Source organism: Monodelphis domestica, chromosome 1 (genome assembly GCF_027887165.1).
Source record: "Monodelphis domestica isolate mMonDom1 chromosome 1, mMonDom1.pri, whole genome shotgun sequence".
NCBI lineage: Eukaryota > Metazoa > Chordata > Mammalia > Didelphimorphia > Didelphidae > Monodelphis > Monodelphis domestica.
In genome coordinates this window covers 83,852,888-83,874,982 of record NC_077227.1, presented here as the reverse complement: position 1 = coordinate 83,874,982, position 22,095 = coordinate 83,852,888, and the positions used below count along the sequence as shown (strand labels likewise).

Genomic DNA, 22,095 nt, shown 5'->3' with positions numbered 1-22,095 from the left:
TTTTTTATTAGTGGAATGCCAGTCATTCCCCAGAAGAGATTTACTTTCCCCAGGGATTGGCTTCTATACTTGGGTTACAGAAGTTTTATCGATGACCACAGCTTTTAAATTTCATTTCTTTTATATTAGCAGTAATTTAAATCAACCTTTCACTTCACTTTAAAAAATTTTTAATTCTGATGAAAACTTTTTGTTCAAATCCTTGGATCATTAATCCATTAGGAAATAGCTGTTGATCATAAATATTTATGTTAATTCCTTATATAGCTTAGATATTAGATCCTTATTAATTATATTTTATCCCAATCAAGTTTTCTATTTTTCTTAGCAGTACTGTGTTCATTTAAAATTCTTGACACTTTAGACAATTGAAATCATCTATTTTGTCTTTTGTAATCCCTATGATCCCTTTTTTCAGTTTAGAATTTTCTTCTAATCACAACTGTAAAAGATACTGTTATTTATTTTTCTCCAAACAAGAGAGAAGGTGAGATGAAGCAAGGTAAAGTGAGAGAAGGGAAGAAGGGAAGGGAAGGGAAGGGAAGGGAAGGGAAGGGAAGGGAAGGGAAGGGAAGGGAAGGGAAGGGAAGGGAAGGGAAGGGAAGGGAAGGGAAAGGAAGGGAAGGGAAGGGAAGGGAAGGGAAGGGAAGGGAAGGGAAGAAATCTAATTTAATTAATGGGACTGTTAGGGAAGAGAACAGAACATCTAACAAGTACAGTACAACATATCATAACTTGAAGAAGTTCAAGGATTCTATATGAAGTACAGAAGAAGGTAATGCATACAGCAAGCCATACTCATACTGCCAGTGAAAGATGAGATCTAGGTTTGCTCTTCCACCTTGTAAAGAGGCTATGGTCCTTGTTATATCTTGGCCCCAGTTTTTGTGTGGTCCAGGCATTTCTCCATCCTTTCAATCATCTAGTTTTGAAGGCTCAAGGTCTTCCTATACTTCCAACTCTCCCTTAACCTACATATCCAATCTGATGCTATATTGTTAGTTCTGCCTTCACACTATCCTAGTGTTCATCCCTTTCTCTCTATTCACATAGTCTGAAGGGGGATGAAGGACTGTATTATCTTAACTCAGTTCCCCATCACATATTATTTGGATTATTCCAATAGTCTAATTAGGAAATTGATCTCTTACCTCAAATCTCTCCCCTCTGCCATCCATTTCTGTCTCTTAGTTTTCCAGCTTCCTTCAAGATTTAGCTCAGATCTCACCTTCTGCAGGTACTTTTCCTGGTTCCCCCACTTGCTATTATCTTCCTCTCTTATATTACCTTTCAACTACCCTGTGTATATCTTGTCTAAACCTAGCCATTTACATGTCATCTTCCCTTTAGAATATATATTCTCGAAAGTGGGGGCTATTTTGTCTTTCTCTGTCTCCTCAGATTTTAGCATAGCACTTGGTACACAGTAAATCTTTAATAGATGTTTGTTAACTGATTGAAATCAATTCATCATCTATATAACTGCCAACGTGATTTTCCTAAAGCAGAGGTCAGATCATATCACTCCCTCTATTAAATAAATTCTACTATTTTCCCATGAGCATTATGATCAGGTGCAAACTCCTTTTTTTGTCATGTAAACTTCCCTCACCTCTGCCTCTTAGAATCTCTTGTTTCCTTCAAAGCTCGTGTTACCTATTATATGGGACCTTTCCTGATATTCTCCAAATACTAGAACTTCTCCACTAATAATGATCTTGTATTTGTTTGTTTATTTGTATGTATCTTATGTATATGTGTATATGGTAAATATACATCACATATGTATATTATATATGCTGTTATCTCTAAACATCATCTCTCCCAATAGAATATAAGCTCCTTGAGGTCAGGGACCATTTCTATTTTGTTTTTGTTTGTATCTCCAGAACCTAACTGAGTACCAAGCCCTTGGTAGACATTTCAATTTTATTTTTGATCAATTTAAATTGGGTCCAGGAAATTTGGCCCTGTTCCTTGCCACTGGTCAAGCAATTCTTTTCTACCTCCCTACTGCTACTCCAATGCTACCAAATCCCCATTACTGCAGGTTCCAGATTGGCCCAGGGCTCTTTAGTGCTTTCTCCACTGCCATTTCTAGGGGCACAGAAGATCCCCATTAACCCATTTCCCTGGAAGTTCCCTCCTGGTTGCACAGGCTTCATTCTAGGAAATTGAGTCTATACAGGTCCAATCAGCTTTACCTTGTCAGACTTTCAAGCTCTGATTTTCTTGCCTCTGTTTCTTGCTCAGTTGCTTTTGGGCAACTCTTTCAAAAGACTAATCCAAGAATGGAGCCCAGGCAAATGAAATTATTTTAAATGAAATGGTCATTCTAGGGGCAGCTAGGTGGCTCAGTGGATAGAGAGCCAGCCCTGGATGGGAGGTCCTGAGTTCAAATCTAATCTCAGATACTTCCTAGCTGTGTGACTCTGGGCAAGTGATTTAGCCCCAATTATCTGGCCCTTACTATTCTTCTGCCTTGTAAACAATTCTTAGTATTGATTCTAAGACAAAAGGTAAGTTTTTTTTAAATAAAACAATCAAGGGACAATATGCAACAGGGTTAGGAAGTTACATCTTATCAAAAAGTTTATCTTGTCCTGAGAATTTCACATTTGTTTTGAGCAAATATCAGTAATATCTGACCAAAATCCTCATCAAGTGGGAAAGGGGGTAATAGGTGCAGGACCATGGCTGGGCACAACCATTGATTTACATTTAGGGGTGCTTTTAGAGTCTATGAGTAGGAAACAGTCAAATAAAACTGTTCCAAAGGTTTTTCTAATGAAGGATCATTAATTATTTCTTGAGGATAGAGACTGGATTTGTGATTTCATTGGTACAGAGAACTCCCAGGTATGGAACTCCCTTTACTGATATTGTCCCACACTCTCTATATAATCTGTAATCTTAGAGAATAACCAAGGGCACTAAAAGATTAAGTGATTTGCTGAGGGTCACATGTGGCAGATCTCAAAGTCAAATTCAAGTCTTTCTAACTCTGAAGCCTGCTCCCTGTTTATTTTTCCTTCTGGCTTTCCTTTTTTTCCCTCTTCTGTGTATTTAAAAATACCCAATTACTTCTTTCTTTATTTTTTCTTCTTTTCTTTCTCTCTTTCCTTTCCTCATTCTTTCTCTCTTTCTTTCTCCTTCTCTCTGTCTTTCTTTCTCATTCTTTCCTTCTTTCCTTCCTTGCTTCCTTCCTTTCTTTCCTTTTCTCTATCTGCCACTCTCTCTTTCACCTCCCCCACACACACACTGAACTCTTTACTGAACTACTGAGTAGCTCCACCATGTTATTATGGGGCACTAAATATGGTTCTCAACAGTTCCTATGGGAATTTTCAGTATTTGATTGTCAGACATTTTTTTCCAAAAGACTATGATGCAAAGAGAACATAGTATTCCGGTGACATCTCTGAATTTCAAGTGAGCTGGTAAAGGTTCCTTTAAATTGTGATTGAAATCTCTAAATGGGGGTCTTATTTCTCATACATTATAAGAAGAACATTGTTGATTGTTCATAACCACAGAAAAAAAATCATAATTTATACCTCTCATTAATTTTGTCATGTTAAAAATGTTGAGTTCAGGTAGCTTACTGAGGAGCCTGTACAAACAATCCCCTAGACCTGATGAATGCTCTATTTTGTCCTTGTAGGGCGTCTTTCTTCCTCAGTAAGCATGAAGTTAGCTAATCCTTCTGGATTTCTTTTCTGAAGGTACTATTCTACAAAGCTAGAGAAACTGGACCACAGAGACATTACTCCAACCTTCAAACTCTTACTGAAAAGGTCAGAGTTGTGAGGAGAAATGTAGTGTCCTCATCCCAGCCATTGATGCTAAACTGCAGTTGTTGATAGGATGTACAGTATCTGTCCTACCTAGCTCTGACCATCAATAGAGGCAGTCCCTCACCGAAGCACACCAACCTTAGAAAGGATCAGTAAATAGAACTGAGCTATTGCCTGAGCCTCTGTCACTAATAGGGTTTTTTGAGGAGCCCACAAGAAGTCACTCACTGGATCCCCATCCACCTTACACTCTTCCACTGAGCTCAAGGTCCATTGAGCTCAATGCTGAGGTTTTCAGGGTTCAAAGAGGTTCAGTGGACCTCAGGCTCCAGGGCCCACAGGAAGCTCTCTAGACTAGTCTAATTTACATTTATAACAGTGTATCTATGGGGAAACAATGTACTCCAAATTCCAAAAAATCGATTTACAACAAAACTTGGAAAGCAACCTTGTAGTAATATGGGAGCCACTTTATGAAGTGGTAGGTTGGGAATTAATTATCAGATAGGTTAGGGTTCTATCTATACTTGTCAATGCATTCTGGATCCCAAAGCAGGAAAGAACTTTAAAAATATATTTACAAAAGTTGCTTTTGAATTAATTTAATTCAGTTGAGCAAATATATGTTTAGAACAAATTACATATTTGAATAGAGGAACGGGAAAAGAATTTATATAGTACCTACTCTATGTCAATCACTTTGATAAGTACTTTTAAAAATATTATCTCATTTGTTCCTCATAACAACCCCTTTTGGGTAGAGGTCTTTATTATCTCTGTTTTGCTGTTGAGGAAACTGAGGCAACCAGATGTTAAGTGACTTGCCCTGGGTTACACAGCTAGTAAGTGTTTGAGTTCAGATTTTTTTTTAATTTTATTTAGTAAATTTAGAACATTATTCTTTGGTTACAAAAATAATATTCTTTCTCTCCCTCCCCTCCTCCCACCCCTTCCCATAGCTGACACGCAATTCCACTGGGTATTATATGTGTCCTTGATCAAAACCTATTTCCATGTTGTTGATGTTTGCATTGGGATGTTCATTTAGAGTCTACATCCCCAATCGTATCCCCCTCTACCCATATAATCAAGCAGTTGTTTTTCTTTGGTGTTTTTACTCCCACTGTGTTTCCTCTGGATGTGGATAGTGTTCTTTCTCATAGATCCCTCCGGGTTGTTCAGGATCACTGCATTGCCACTAATGGAGAAGTCCATTACATTTGATTGTGCCACGGTGTATCAGTCTCTGTGTACAATGTTTTCCTGGTTCTGCTCCTTTCGCTCTGCATCACTTCCTGGAGGTTGTTCCAGTCTCCATGGAATTCCTCTACTTTATTATTCCTTTTAGCACAATAGTATTCCATCACCAACATATACCACAATTTGTTCAGCCATTCCCCAATTGATGGGCATCCCCTCGTTTTCCAATTTTTTGCCACCACAAAGAGTGCAGCTATGAATATTCTTGTAAAAGTCTTTTTCCTTATTATCTCTTTGGGGTATAAACCCAGCAGTGCTATGGCTGGATTGAGTTCAGATTTTAAAAACCTTTTCCTTGCCTTAGAATCAATACTGAGCATCAGGTTCCAAGGCAGAAGAAGACTAAGCAACTGGAGTTAAGTGACTTGCCCAGGGTCACACTACCAGGAAGTATCTGAGGCCACATTTGAACCCAGGATCTCCCATCTCCAGGTCTGACTTTCAATCCACTGAGCCATCTAGCTGCCCTCCTGAGTTCAAATTTGAACTCATATCTTCCAGGTCCATCATTCTATTCACTGAAACCCTATCACAGGATTTCAGACTAATCTAATCAGCAAGTTGGATCAGACCTGGGAGGAAAACATCATTATACATACCTCTTAGCTTACTGGACAATATTATTTCTTTTAAAGTTTTATTAAGAGTTTTCATCCTGTGTATGTATATTGTATGCACATGTGGGTATATGCAATGGTGGAAATGGCATTGATGCATATTTAGTTATGGTATATGAATGTAATGGAATATTATCATTTACAAGAAATTGTGACTATGATGAATTTAGAGAAACATGAAAAGACTTTTACTAACTGATGCAGAGTAAAGTAAACAGAACCAGAAAGGTAATATGAACAATGATGATGATGTAAGAAAATGAATACTGTATAATTAAAATGACTAATATTGGTCCCACAAAAAGAGATGAGGAAATGCACCTTCCTCCTTTCACTGGAGAGGTGGGGAGAATATGGGATTTTGGAATATTACCTATGCTGTCATACGGAGTTAGTGTGTCATCTGGTTTTGTTTAACCATTGTATTTGGATTTTTTTTTAAAAACCTGTTCATTGGAGGATAGGAAAGGAGTATACCTGGAGATGACTATAAGCTTTAAAAATAAAAGCATTAAAAAAAAGTAGTGACTGGATGACCACTTGTCAGAGGAGTTGTGGAAGGGATTCTTGGTCAGGTGGAGTTGAATTAGATGACCCTTGAAGTGCCTTCCAATGGCAAGATTCTATGAATGCTTTTATTATCTGAGTCACAGCTTGTTGCATATACATAAAGCATTTTATAGGCCTGAAAGTGTTGTAAAACTGAGTTGTCATCATTATCCCCCACCATGAAATGACAGCAAGAGAAGTAAAGGACATAAATGATTTATCTTTGAAATGCCAAGAACAAATCTATAGCCAAATAACAGGAAGGATAAATGAATAATATTAAGCCTGAGTCATGAAAGCAGAAAATGGATGATTAGTATAACTTCAGATGTTACATATAGTACTGGAAAACAACCTGATCTTCCTATGCTAAAATCAATCAAGCTACAATTCAGAAGTCACAAATACAGTAGGAGGAATGGTAGGGCTTGGTCTGTAAAATTGTCCTTTTAAATTACAAAATAAGATCCTGGAGTAAAGGAGTTCCTGGTTCCAATCCTGCCCCCAACACATACTAGTTGTGTGATGTTTGGTAAGTCATTTAACTTCTCAATGCCTCCAAGCAACTAAACTTTTGTTACAGACAAAACCATTTTTTAAATAATCAACAGACAATAAGCACAGTTGGACCTTATATCTCTACATCTCTCAATTCATTGTTTAATAGTAAAGATGTGGAATATTACTTGTGAAAATCTACCTCCTCCTTCCTTCTAGTTTCCTTTTCTGAGATGCCCTATATCAGTGTAAAGAGGATTCTCATAAAAATTTTACATAGCTGAGGGAAATATATAAGCATATAAATCTGGTTGCTGTTTTCTTGGTTGTCTTGTTCCAATAATAATAAGGTCCAAGATTTTTCCCATGCTTTTATTAGCTTTTCCATTGAAACAGAGTCTTCAATACCCTCACAAGTGTGTTTCTTCCCCACATGACTCTTCTCTGTGTGTACCTTGTGTCTGCTATAGTGCTCTTTTTTTCTTTAGTGCCTTTCTAAATACTCCATAAGCACAACTGGGACAAAGATGTTAGACTACAACGGTTGTAAAGCTACTTACTATTTTTACTTATAAAAAGTTTGTTGTAATATTTTTGTTGGTCTTTTCCATTTTTCTTCCATTTATTGTCCTATAATTTTCCTTTTTAAATACCCCTAGGATGGCTTCATTTAGTTGGGTATCTCGTCATACTTTCTTTAAAGTAGTTTTAGCCTTCGTTGCTTTTCTCTGAATTATGAGGTGATACTAGTTACAATCTATATCATTTTTCTTTGTAAGATTTTACAAATGAACTTATATTCTAAAACAATATTGTGTTTGGCCAGCATCTCTCTGTATTTAATAAATGAATAAGTAAATGCTTGCAGCCTAAGGAATTTTTTAGACTTTTTTTGGTCTTCTTGTTATGATAATGAGTAGATTTGTATTGATTAAATATCTTTATAAACTTAGTATAATTAATGTCAATTAATTTCCTGCTGTCCTATATGTATAAAAGATAGAATTTTAAAGCTGGAGAGCTGATAGAATTCATTTAGTCCAAAATCCTCATTTTTACAGACAAGTATGATCTTGGGGACAAGTTAAACAATTTAACAAAGGCCATAGGATCATAAAATGTAGAATTATAGTTTATGTCTAGTCTAACCCCCTTATCTGATAGATGCTGAAGTTGAGGCTCAGAGAGGTTGGGTGATTTTTCCAGGTCACACAGGTATTAAGTAGCAGAGTAAAAATTCGAACTCCAAATCTGACCCTAAATCCAATGTTCACAGGGTCATATCTAGAAGTCAGATCCTTTGATTCCCATTATATTTTTCAGGATGCTACTATGCTTTCTTAGAAAATAAAAGCATTACACTAACTTACCTGAATACCTATAGGATTTATTAAACATTTGCTGTGAATCTAGATATATGTATGTATCTATATATGTGTGTGTATCAAGAAGTATGAATATAAATATGTAGTCTCTGTAGATATATCTATATAATCATGTACATATGTACATACATACAATATATGTGTGTATGTTTATATATAATGATAATATAATGATAGGACTTTTAAGTAAATAGAATCCTTCATATTTTTCCTTGAAATTTTATCCAGCAATTATTTGGTTGTGTGAGAAGTGTTTGTTGTTGGTTTTATTTGGGTTTTTTCTCTTTACTGCCATAGCAATAGTTTTAAAACACTCATGCAAGATTTGGGCAAATTGCTTCACGTTTAAAGTAGGACTCATGCAGTGCTGTGAATCAACACTTTTATAGGACATGTTGGTGAGAAGGGTTTATCCTGGAAAATACAGCCTTCTCAAAGGATGCAAATGACTCTGAGACACACACACAAATTTTAGTCAGTTCTTTAATAGGACCAAGTAAAAATGGAGAGGCTTGCAAGAAGTCACACCTATTATAACTGCTGGGATATCCAGTCTACAAATTAATCATGAATATAGAATATAAATTAAAAATGCTCCAGACCATAAAGCCATTTCTTAGTTTAGAGAAGGTAGTAAGACTGACAGTTTTGCTGCCTCCATCTTAAGCTCCTTAACTTCTAAGAGAGCTAATTCTGTACCATGACAAGAATATAAAAGCTCTGCTGCCTACACTAACAGCATAGTATGCTTACATATTTGATTGATGTTTCTGTTGCCCCCTTAGTTTTGAGGCAAGTGGCTCACTTACCTCACCCTTGTTATGCCACTGAGTTACACCTCTTAGAATTCTGGGGTACTGAGAAGCTCCTGCATTCAAACTTATTAAGAAAGAAAAAAGAGCCAATTCTGTTAGCTGATAGCTGTAAAGATATTTTGAATAATCCACTCTGGCCCGGGCCAGAAGCTGCTTTTGATGTGGTTTTAGTACAAATATGAGTTATAAAATATACATTTTGCCCCACCATCCTGCCACTTTTTATTCATATAGCCACTTGCTAACCTGTCTATCCCATCTCTCCCTCTAATCTATGCATTTCTGCATACTTATGGCATGTCCATTCCTGTACTTCCATTCTCTTTGCCCTCAATTCAAAATCTAGCTCATAGAAATGTCCCGCCCTCTCAAAGATTTTCTCCTCTTCTCGGTATCCACTTAGACCTGCTAACTTCTCCCCAAATCCAACACTGCAGGCCTACGTGTGTGTGTGTGTGTGTGTGTGTGTGTGTGTTTGTGTCCTAAAAGGTATTGTGATAGAATAGACAGGAGTCAGGAAGACCTGGCCTCAAGGTGTGTAACCACCAGCGAGCGAGTCATTTAACTTTTCACCCCCCTAGGCAACTCTCTCTATATTTCCATATCTATCCATCGAGATAAATCTCATGGAGATTATAAAGATACATTTTTCATTCTCCATTCCTCTATGGAGATATACATTTATGGAGACTATATAGAGGTTTATATATGTATATATATATTTGGTTTTGTTCTCGACACCATGTTGCTAGGGTCCCAAACCTTTACATCTTTAAATTCCCTAACAATAACTCCTTCCATCCCCTTCTCCCTCATCCCAAATTCCCCAGTCTAGAACCTGAGCTCCTCTGAGCTTATTCCCATTTTCCCGACTCATTCTTCTACAGTTGCCCAGGGGACTCCACCCTAATCGTCCCCACCCCTTCCCAACCACTCCCCTTAAGAGGCCCCCTTTTCCCCTTTGCCCCCAGCCCTAACCCCTATCCCCACTCCCATCCCCACCCCCAGCCGTATTTCGGTTCAGCCATTCCAGAAGTTGACGAAGAAATTGCACAACGAGTGCCACTTTTCCGCGCAGTAGGTTTCGGTCAACTCTTCGTTAAACTCTGGCGGTCCTCCCGGGGCTGGCCCAGAATCCATGGGTCGCTCCTCGTCCGACGGTGGGGTCTCTTTGCGCTTGCCTCCACTGCCCTTCTTCCCCAGGCCCTTCTCTTTGCCTGCGCCGCCCAGAGTCGGGATACCCGACGGCGGCGGAGCCCGTGGAAGTTTCGGTCCTTCCTCGGTTCCGGGGCCGGACTCCCGGACACGACTCTGGCCCCTGGAGCGGCTTTTGCCCTTGCCCTTGCCCTCGCCGAGGAGCGTAGTTGTAGCTGAGCTGGCTCCGGAGCTTGCGCCGTCGACTGGCCGGAGCACCAGGTGGAGCTCAGCCCCTTGTCCCTTCTTGCCGCCACAAAGCCGAGCTTTGAGTGGAGCTGGGTCGTGGCAGGGCTGTTTCTTCTTCCGTAGCTTCCCCACCACCTGCTTCCAATACTGGGGGCCACGAGCATTGTATGCGGCGCAGCGCTGTGGCTCCCCGCGGTAAGCACACTGGTACCGCGACCCGTCTGGACTCTGGCAGCTCACCGCAAGCTCGCTCCCCGTTCCGCCTCCCCCAGCACCCGCAGCGGACGAGTCTCCGGGGGCCGGCAGCAGGATCTGCCAGCTACACGCATGTTGGTCGGGATTGGAGAAGCGACCCGAGGAGCCCCCAGAGGGGCCGGAGACCGGCTCGGCCGCTCCCCGTGTGCTATCCTTGTTCTTCCTGGCTGCTGATGCCCCAAGAAGGCAGCAGCCAAGGAGCAGCAGGGGAAAAGACAGCCTGGGAAACCTCATTGCCTGGGGTCTCTGCCGCTGTGAGAGCCTCTGGTCATTCGGTGTCCTACAGCTTCAGCGAAGGAGGAGATGCGCAAAGAGCATCCCCAAGACCTGTGGGCCGAGACAGCAGGCGGCTTAACCAGGAGGATGCTAAACTTAACAGTTCTCTCTTCTCATCCCCTTCCCCGCCCCCAGTTTATTCCGTCCCATTAGGGGCCCACATCTGGGGGTACTGGGTAGCCTGAGAGCTCCGCCCCACTAATGCACCTATGACACTGGGGTAACTTAGAGGTCTAAGGTCCAGTTGAATCTCCCTCTACAGACAGCAACATCATCCCCCAAGGTCCGGCTCTCATCTCCTCAACTGATCTTCCTTACGAGAAAATTGCTGTATAACACTTTGAATCTTTTGTGTAGTGAGATTGCCAGGAGTCCCAGAAAGAGAAAAAGTACAGTACCTGGCCAATTAATTACAGCTTCCACCTCTCCCCTTCCCCTTCCCCAAAAAGCATTCGCAGAACTAGAGTTCCTCGCAAATACCCACGTTTTGTAGCACTTTGAACTTACCGAGTTCTGCTTGAGGTGAGGAGCCTTTTAGGGTAGTGTGAATGTCTGCCTGGGGGATTAGTCTGTATTAGGAGGGCTCACTGTGAATGAACGTGTTATCAATGGGACAGGAGGGGCCTCCGTAGATTATGCCCCTCCCCAGATTCTGCACACACACACACACACACACACACACACACACACACACACACACACACACACAGAGGCAGATCAGACGTTTTCTAGAAAGTGGCACTGAACTATGAAAATAAACCTTGCATTTCGCCTCCTTGTTCAAAGGGTTCAGAATAAAATGATTTAATATTTGAATACTTCGATTTTTTTTCCCTAGTAGTGTTTCCTAATTCTTGTTTTATTTCTTAAAGGCATTTGATATAAATCTACTAGGAAACAGTATAGGAAACCAATAGTACTATTTGATTAAAGCAAACCGGAAAATTACTTCATGAAGGCTCCACCACATTGGGGATAATTAGACATGATGACTTGGCAATCAATTGAAACTATGTATTTTATTAATATCACTGTTGTAATTACCTAATTTTTTTTAAAAATAATTTTAGACTTTTAAAGTATAATGATGTTTACCTCCCTGAAAATGCTAAGGATGCTAGTAATTCTAAACTTCTCCTTTTGTACAATATTTTCCATTCCACCATTCCCTTCTCTAAGTTTTTCTTTCAATAGTTCTAGTTTAGCTGTTGCCGTTTCCTTTCTTTGGGGAAGGTAGGGTATTATCATCCTCATTTATATTTTAGAGCAGGGTTCCAACCTTCAATCCCAATTAATTGTAGAAGGCTCAGTCACCATGACTGAATCACAAACTCGGCATGAATAAGTCCCTAATCATTTTGACAAGATTAAAATGTTTGGAGTCTTGGAGTCAGAAAGACCAAAGATCCCATCCCAACTGTTTGACTGGGCAAGTCAACTTAACATCTCTGCCTCAGTCCTATCTGGAAAATGAGGCTAATAATAGCACCAGTGAGGTGGTGGGGATCAAATAGTGTGTACATTGTTTTGAAAATCAAATTGCTATGCAAGTGTCAGTTATTATTATTGATCATTGGATGAAGACTAATGAAACATCTTTCTACACAAAATATCTTGTAAAAGAAAATCTCACTTCTTAGGTGTGAGCAGTGAGGCAAATATTGAAGTAGCCATAGGCAAATGACCTCCAGGGTCAGGCTCCTCAGAGGGCACTGCTCTTGGGAGAGTAGGAAAGAAGTTTTCTTTTTTACCCCCTACTCCCTCTCCATCAACCATATCATTGGAGAAACTGGACCAGTAGAAGATAGCAATATAACTGGGAGTATAGAGAGCCTGACCTAGTTTGCACTTTTTTGATTGATCTGATCAAATGGTTTAGACCTCCTATGATTAATTACAGAAGGATAGAGCCATATTTACATACACATGAGACAGATATTATTATCCTTAGTATATAGATGAGGTGAGGGCTATTTGTCAGTGGTAGAGCTGAACAGAGGACCCAGGGCTATACTTCCCTTTATCTTTCCACTACAATATACTACTAGTAGTCTAATATGTTTGCAAATGTAGTTCAATTTAAAATATTTTAAAATATAATTTAATTGAAATGCTAGCCCCTTAATTGATATCAAATTGTTTGCCTTCTCAAGGAAGGGAGAGAATTTTGGAACTCAACACTTTTTAATGAATGCTAAAGTTTTTGGTTTATTTTTTTTTATATTTAATTGGTAAATACTTAATAAGATACCATAAATTGAAAATACATTTTTAAAAAGAAAGAAATGCTAATCCTGTTAGACTACTTCTGATAGCACTTCATTCATAATGAATAGCTTGTTCTTATCTGTCTTCTTCATTTACAGGTTCTGTTTTGTAGTATAATTATCTGTCCCTAATTGTCTCTATTTTATTTTATTTTATTTTTTTAACCCTTACCTTCCATCTTGGAATCAGTACTGTGTATTGGTTCTAAGGCAGAATTGTTGTATGGTTAGGCAATGGGGGTTAAGTGACTTGCCCAAGATCACACAGGTAGGCAGTGCCTGAGATCACATTTGAACCCAGGACCTACCATCTCTGGACCTGGCTCTCAATCCACAGAGCCACCTTGCTGCTCTTTACTTGATTCAAAAATATTTTATTTATTTTTATCTCTCTCTCTCCTTATGCCTAGCCTAGTGCATTTCACATAATAGTCACTTAATACTTATTGAATGGATGAATCCCTAAGGCCCCTTCCAACCCTAGGATCCTATGATCCTATGAACTTGTGATCATATTAACTAAGGGACTCTGACTTGTTACTATGATGATTCCTATTAGTCGTTGCTGTTGTTCAGTTGCGTCTGACTCTTCATGACCCTGCAGTCTTTTCTGTCCTCCACTATCTCCAGAAGTCTGCCCAAGCTCATATTCATTGCTTTCACTATCTATCATGTCCTCTGCCATTCCCTTTGCCTTTTGCTTTACTCTTTCCCAACATCAGGGTCTTTTTTTCTGTCTTCTCATCATGTGGCCAAAGAATTTAAGCTTCTGCCTCAGTATTTGACTTTCCAGTGAATCATTTGAATTGATTTCTTTCAGTATTGACTGATATAGTCTCCTAGCTGTCTAAAGGACTCTCAAAAATCTCTAATTTGGAAGCATCAATTCTTCAGCACCAGTGCTTGGTTTTCCTTATAGTCTAACTCTCGCAGCCAGCCATACGTCGTTACTGGAAAAATTATGGCTTTGACAATATAGACCTTTATCAACAAGGTGATATTTCTGCTTTTTAGTATGCTGTCCAGATTTGCCAAAGCTTTCCTTCGAAGAAGCAAATGTGTTTTTACCAGTTATTATGGTTTTCAAAAATAAAAGAATAATTTCTCAGATCAAGTGTGACACCTTCTGGCAGACCATAATATTACAGAGAACAGGCTATATAGATTGGACTATAATAGATGATTATGTACAAATATATAGAATTTCGAGTTTAAAGGACATGAGGGTGAGGGTGTGGGAGACAAATATGTAGCTCAGTGGATTGAGAGCCAGGACTAGTGATGGGAGGTCCTGGGTTCAAATCTGTCCTCAGACACTTCCTAGCTGTGTGATCCTGGGCAAGTCACTTAAACCCCGTTGCCTAGCCTTTACTGCTCTTCTGCCTTGGAAACAAAATACAATAATGATGCTAAGATGGAAGGTAAGGGTTTTTTTTTAAGGACACTGGGAATTATCTAGTCGAGTGATCCTTGAACTTTTTGGTATTGGGACTTCTTTATCTTTTTTTTTTAATCCTTACTTTCCATCTTAGAATCATCACTGTGTATTACTTCCAACTGATTTTAATATTGAGAGTTTATTGTATGATATACTTAATTATTTCTTTTTCTTTTTTTTTAAACCCTTACCCTTCTACCTTGGAATCAATACTATGCATTGGTTCCAAGGCAGAAGAGTGGTAAAAGCTAGACGATGGGGGTTAAATGGCTTGTCCAGAATCACACATCTAGAAGTGTCTGAGGCCAGATTTGAACCCAGGACCTCTGATCTCTAGGACTGGCTCTCAATCCACTGAGCCACCTAACTGCCCCTCCTTCTTTACATTCTTTTTTTTTTTAATAATATTTTATTTGATCATTTCCAAGCATTATTCATTAAAGACAAAGATCATTTTCTTTTCCTACCCCCACCCCCCATAGCCGACGCGTGATTCCACTGGGTGTCACATGTGTTCTTGATTCGAATCCATTTCTATGTTATCAATATTTGCATTAGAGTTTCGTTTAGAGTCTCTCCTCTGTCATGTCCCCTCAACCGCTGTAGTCAGGCAGTTGCTTTTCCTCGGTGTTTCCACTCCCATAGTTTATCCTTTGCTTATGCATAGTGTTTTTTCTCCTAGATCCCTGCAGATTGTTCAGGGACATTACACCGCCACTAATGGAGAAGTCCATTACGTTCGATTATACCACAGTGTATTAGTCTCTGTGTACAATGTTCTCCTGGTTCTGCTCCTCTCGCTCTGCATCACTTCCCTTCTTTACATTCTTAAAAATTATTGAAAATAAAAAGAAACCAAAAAATTATTGAGTTTTTCCCAAAGGCTTTTTGTTAATGAGTTGTCTTTTATTGTTATTTATCCATTATAAATTAAAATGTCTTAGCATTATGTTTATGAAGTTAGTTTTGATCTCATAGACTCCCTACAAGTATCTTGATATCCCCATCCCAGACCACACTTTGATAACTATTGATCAAGTCCAATCTTCTTACTTTCTCTATTAAAAGTCATGTTTACCCTCTGAATCCTTATTATTAGAAATGGGAATAATGTGAAAGTCAAGTAATCAACAAGCATTTACTAAGCTTTAAGTATATGACAGACACTGCGCAGTGCTGGGGAAACAAATACAGTACAAACAGAAAGATAGTACTTATACTACTTACCCTTAAGGAGCTTTACATTCTAATGGAGGTAGACAACACTTAAAAGGAAGCTGAAAAGCAAATTTGAGGGGTTATAGACAGAGGAAAGGGATTCGTGTGAGCTGGAGCATGGTTGCAAAAATCTGGAAAGTTAAACATGTATGGACTATACCATTCCTCAAAATGGAGGGTCAAGAAAGAATTGATCAGTGGTGAAATAGAATAGCAGGGACAGAAAGAGAAGGCAGCAAAAATGACAACATTAAAAGAAAGAATAATCTCCCAAAATGTGTGAATCTTAAAAACTACTTTTGGGGAAATATGGGTTATTCAGGGAAGATTAGCACCTTTCATTCCCTTTTTAGGGCTGCTCATCTACCTTTGGCATCTACCTGCCAACCAACTCTCACCTGTGGCTCCAAGAAGCATACACAGCAGCCACTCTCAGGTAAAACTGTTTTGCAGGTGAGCTAAGTCAAATTGAGGGTAACCAATGAACTCAAACCTGTCGATTTCTACCCCAAGCATCTGAAGACTTCTCCTGGTGGGATGAGCAGAGGAGAACAATTTGATTCAAAGGCCATGAAGATGGTTTGGAGCACGCACCATGGAGTAATTAAAGCTTGGTCATAAAATATGTGGGTTAAAATAAGGGTTCAAACTACAAATATATATAAAAATAACAGGTTTATTAAACTAAGGGGAGAAGGGAAAGGGATTCAGGGAATAACTAACTTTAACCACAAATCATAACTTCCTATAACTATTCTAAACTAACCCCTTAAATTATTAATTAAGATTAGGGAGGGTTTGGTAGGAGCAAGAACAAGGCCAAAGTAGATCTCACACAACTGCAGTCCTTCTTCTGGTCAAGCAGAACTTTCAGTAAGAAGTCACCAGCAGCTCTGTTGAACATCTATTTCTCAGCAGCAGCAGCAGCAGCACAAGATTAAGCAGAGTCTCTAGAAAGCCCACAGGACAGGGAATCACTGGCTCTATGGGTCTACCCCAGAATAACCAGACTGAAAACCCTCTGGGCCCTCTCTTGACTATTAGGGAAAAGCAACAATCTCTCCTCCCCAAGGTTATGGAACCCTTTTTGCTCTCTAGGACTTCCTGTTTTTTTTGGCATGACTTCCTGGTTTTCAAGATTTCCAGTTCCTGGAAAAATCCCTTACAATAATACCCCCCCACCCCATGTGGAAATCACTTTAAAAGACTGATATATATATTAATTTAAGGTTGAATTCAAGGAATTCAGCTATATAATTCCTAAATGAAAACTCAAGTCAGCTGCCAACCTTTTTATGGTTTTTTAATTACAAACAGGAGGAAGAAAAGTATTGGAGAGAGAGAAAGAGGGAAAAGGGATAGAAGGAAATAGGACTTAAATACCCACTCTGCTTAGGCTGAGCCAAAGGCCCAAGGCCCTGGATAGCCGAGGCAAAGAAAAGAGATCAGTCCCTATCACTCACATGACCAAAATGGAGAAACAGTCTGTGGGCTCCTCTGACTCCAAACACCAGGCTCCAACCCCCTCTCTCCCTCCACACAGGAAGACCCGAGCACCCTGAGCTGTCCTCTACCTCACTTCCTGTCTCTCACATGTGCCAATGGTGGCTCTAGCTTGACCTAGGACTGCCCAGAGGTCTGTCCTTTTTGCACATGTCTGTTGAAGGCCATATTCTCAAATAATTAAATCTTGAGTTTTGCTGCAGCCCTTCCTAATCTTGTTACCCTGAGTAGGGTGAAGATTGTAGTTTCCAAGACCTGATTCTGTTATTCCAAGTATCTCTATTGTTATTGATCAGGAAATAGCTAAATCCCATCTTCTAAAGAATGGTCTGAATAGGGTTGAGTAGTTTTGAAATTCACACCCCTCTTTGCATGGAGCCAAAATCATGTTGAAAACACTATTTTGACATTTGTGCACTAACAACCTTATATTTCCCTTAAACTAAAATTTCTACCCAAAATAATAAATGACCTATACTCACCTATCTTATCCTATCTAATACTATCCTATTCTTGGGATTTTAATCAAGGAAAGGAAAAAGGGAAAGTATACAATGAACAAGTATAAAGTTCAAAATACAGATCAAATATATGCAAAAACAAAACAAACAAATAACATCAAAATCAAAAGATAAACACAAATTCATGCAAAACAATAAAATCATAAAATATCATTCTTAACTAATACAGAAAATTCTATTACTCTTGCAATGCATAAACAGCAGGCTTAGACAAAATTTTTTGAAAAATACAATAAACATAATATTGTGTAAGTTTTATAAAAAAAATCAAACCAAATCATCAAACTTACTTATGCAAAATACATTTAACAACAGATGAAATTAAGCATAGCCATAGTCTATGTTAAGAACTTAGCAAATATGATCTATGTACATAAGTTTCATGTGTATACACATAATATATACATGTATGTTATATATACTTCATATTTACACATGTGTTACACATATACATATACACAATGTAATACAATTGATTTTTAATCCTAACTATAATATACACTATTTACATATGTATTTACATTTTTGCATGATGTTTGATGTTATGTGTCATATGTACCATGTAATGTATGCATTATGTATGTTGCAATGTATTTTGTAGTGTAGTTCAGTATCTTACCTTATAAAAATTAAAATTAAATCTCAAATAATAAAATATTATATTATAGGAGGTTTATTAATGATCATTAGAAATCAAGGAATAAAGAGGATACAAAATAAAGACCACGTTCCCATGGCTGATTAGTTCATTTAAAATCCCTACACTTAGCTTACCATCACCACCATGCTGGCTGCAAGCCCAAGAAAGAGGCCCAAGAGGACTACCCTTTCACTAATATCCTCTGTCTACAGGAAGTATGTAATAACAGGAAGTCAGTGGACTCCCAGGAAATGTAGTTCTTTTTTGGGTAACAGATTTTCAATTATACATTATGTTATCAACCTTAAACTCTAATCTATCTAACTACAGCTCTATTTTAATAAATCTCCAAAAACTAATCTTATCGAACAATACTATTACTCTTCTAAACTAAGTAGCTAAATATTTTTGTTAGTAATTAACTACTTTAAAACTAATTATAACATTGTTAGTATCTAGCCATACATTGTTTTACTCATTCAACTAGTGAATCAATTTATCCTAACCATGCTTATGGTTTTGTGAACATGTTGTTTTATTAGTGTTAGTCCAGTGTTACTGTTGTGTTATTGTTGTGTTACTGTTACATGCAATAAATTTACCACAACTTCAGATTATTCCTTCTCTTCTCATCTTGTTTGAAGAATTCTTCCTTTTAAAAATTCATGGTAGTAAAATGTCTTGGTGAATGCTTATGAATATGTATTATGTTATGTTATATTACATTATCCAAATTCCTTAAAACCATTAGTCCATCAATCACTTGATCCTTTTCATTGAAAATTCTCTTCAAAGTCTTTATCTTCTTAATATTTATAACTCTTTCAGTATTTTACAATGTCCATCAATTTTCTGAATCCTCCTCTTCATCTGCAATGTCCTCTTCTATCAGAATGTCCTCTTTCACTGGAGTGGTCCTCTTCTTACTGATCTTTTTGACTATAGACTCTAATTGACTGATGAATCTCAGCTTTCCATGAATTCTTCTTCATTTTCTTCTCCAACAATTTGACTATTTTCATTATCAGTTCTGTAAAATTTAAATTATATTAATAACATATAATAAAATTAAAAATATTATGTTTTTGAGGTTTATTAAGACTCATTAGAAAATCAAGGAATAAAGAAGATACAAATAAAAACCACATACCCGTGGCTAATGTAAAGGTTAAATTTAGGTTGAGACTGAATGTAATAATTATTGGTTGCCAAGGATTTAATTTCTTAAATCCTAAATGAAACACTCAAGTAAGAATGGAATTTTATGGTGATTTAATTACAATAGGAGGAAGAAATTAAGAAATAGAGAGAGAGAAAGAGTTAACTCAAACTGCTCCGGCTCAGGTTGAGCCAGGCAGGAGTTCAAGGCCTTGGCCAAGGGCGACCTTGAAAGGGGAGTCAGTCTTTTCACTCATGTGATCGAATCAAGGAAGCTGTCTGAGGGAGCTCCTCCAGGCTCAAGTTCCAGGATCCAACTGGCACCTAGCCCTCTCCATAGGAAGTGATGAGAACTCCAGAGGTAGTTCTCTACATCACTTCCTGCATCTCCCATATGCCAATGGTGGCTCAAACTTGGCTTAGGACAGTCCAGGGGACAGTCAGTTGTTTCTGATTTGTCATTTGCTAGCACATGCCCATGTAGTGTGGGTGTTTACATTCCTGGGTGCTAGGCTAAGCAAGATTGAGAAAATCTAAAAATCACAATCCCCCCTGATGTCTCCCCAATTGATCACTAAATATAAGCATCCTGCACCCCCAAAATTTCTAACTGCAGATGTATACAAAATTTTACTTTCTAAGAGGAAAACTACAATATAGAGATAAGGGGGAAATAGAAGAGAGAGAGACAGCAAAACCAATGTTTTGCTGGATGCATTGATAAAAGCCAATTAGGGTGCAGTCCCCTTTGGCATAAGAGTGTACATTCAAAATAAATGTTCAATCAAACTTCAGTTCTGTCAACCACACCCCAAGGTTCATTCTGGATCTTCCTATAGTGTAAGGGTTTAGGTATCTTTCTGCAAACAGTTCATTCTCTGGATTTTAGGAGTTAGCAAGCTTCTTCCCTGAAGATCTTTCTTGAACAAAAATTTAAATCTTGGATTTTATGAAAACACAATCACCCCTGAAGAAGGTGTTGAAAAACATCCAGTTCAGCTCAGGATGCAAGGTTTAGTTATGGGGGTGTGTGAGTCAATTAAAAAAAAAAGACAAAAGACAAAAATAATGGAAGAAAAAGTAAAACCTTATATATATATATATATATATATATACATATATATATATATATATTGTTTTTAAAAGAATTCAAAATCAGTATCCAAAATATCAAAAATCTATGTATACAAAATTTTGAGTAAGCAAGAATAAATTTCTAACAAATCTTTGTATTAGGGTCCAATTAAAATAATTTCTAATCCCAGTAGTCTGTAGGACAGAATGCAGTAATATTTCACTTATCCATTTGCAGCCATGGCTACAGGAAGTTGCCATACTCTAGGAGCGAAAAAAAAAGGACCAGATTTTTATTTTTTTGATAGGGAAGTGTCATTCCCTGGTCTGATTTTACCTTCATTCTCAAGGATAGAGGGAGCCAGGATGATAGCCAAACTTTGGTACTTGTTTGTAAGTATTTTCACAAAGACTGTGGATACAAGGAAGGCCTATGTCTTAACGTATGTCAAGCATCATAACCTCGAGTCCCACACTAAGTTCAAGTTCTTTGTATTGGCTTAGACGTACATCAATCCTACCTGGATTGGTTTCTTCTTTTTTGACATGTGCTTTTTGACACTATTCAGGTTAAATCTGTGCTCCTTTTTGATCCCGTTTCCTAGAATCAGACACAAACATTAATCATAGTCCCACAACAATTATCAATAAATGGCAGGTTCTGTGGCATTTAAAAGAGTGGCTGTTCAAGCGAGGATTCAGGGGGACAGAGTCTCCCCAGAGGGAGTTCCAGCCAGAGTCAGCCTCCCTTGAAAGACCTTAGAGATTATCTCTCAAGAGCCTGTATATCTCAAGAGATTTTCTCAACAGTCTGTCCTTTTTCTTATATAGTGGGTTTTCTCCTATGTTACCTCCCCTAAGTTCTTCAATCTACCAATCACAGTAGACGTTTTCCAAAGGACAGCCCTTTCTGAATTCACACCTGAGTAGATTAATCCTTTTAGTAATCCATACCTGAGTAGGTTAAAATCTCTGTGTAAGTTTTTTCCTCTTTGTTCCTTTTAAGTTCACAAGTTGCCTGACCTTTATAGGTACTTAGCACCCCTTTGTAATTAATTCTAAAAATAGGCATGGCTTAAGTATGGGTGTAAGTATTTTTCATTGTTCAGCAAGGAGTTTTCTCCCCTAAAGCAGTCTTAAGTATGGGTGGAGTAGAGGTCTTCACATTTCTGATCTAAGTAGAGTTCTCACATTTTAGATGGGGAATGGTCCCTAATAGGGAATTGTCCCAATGGAGAATTCCCCAATGGGGAATTTTTTAACATTCACAAGTCTGAGAAATTTCAATATTCACAGTTCCCATAGTCTAAAGCTGTTTGTTATTATTATTATTTTATTATATTATATATATTATTATAGCAAGTATATATAATTAAACTTATATTATTGTAGAATGTATGTAGAATGTATTGGAGAATGTATTATATTATTGAGAATTATG

At 38.1% G+C, this 22,095-nt stretch overlaps 1 protein-coding gene across 1 annotated transcript; it reads right to left on the bottom strand.

Annotated features, from left to right (window-relative positions):
• Positions 1-8,575: 8,575 nt before the first annotated feature.
• On the bottom strand, positions 8,576-11,472 carry FGFBP3 (fibroblast growth factor binding protein 3). The gene is made up of 2 exons (XM_007478818.3): positions 11,343-11,472; positions 8,576-10,886 (listed from the first exon to the last, which is right to left on the bottom strand). The coding sequence occupies exon 2, from the start codon at positions 10,791-10,793 to the stop codon at positions 9,942-9,944; it is 852 nt and encodes a 283-aa protein (XP_007478880.1). The 5' UTR covers positions 10,794-10,886; positions 11,343-11,472; the 3' UTR covers positions 8,576-9,941.
• Positions 11,473-22,095: the final 10,623 nt, after the last annotated feature.

What these genes read in the sequence shown, in the direction of transcription:
- FGFBP3 (XM_007478818.3), bottom strand. Translation starts at nt 10,793, where the DNA reads ATGAGGTTTCCCAGGCTGTCTTTTCCCCTGCTGCTCCTTGGCTGCTGC.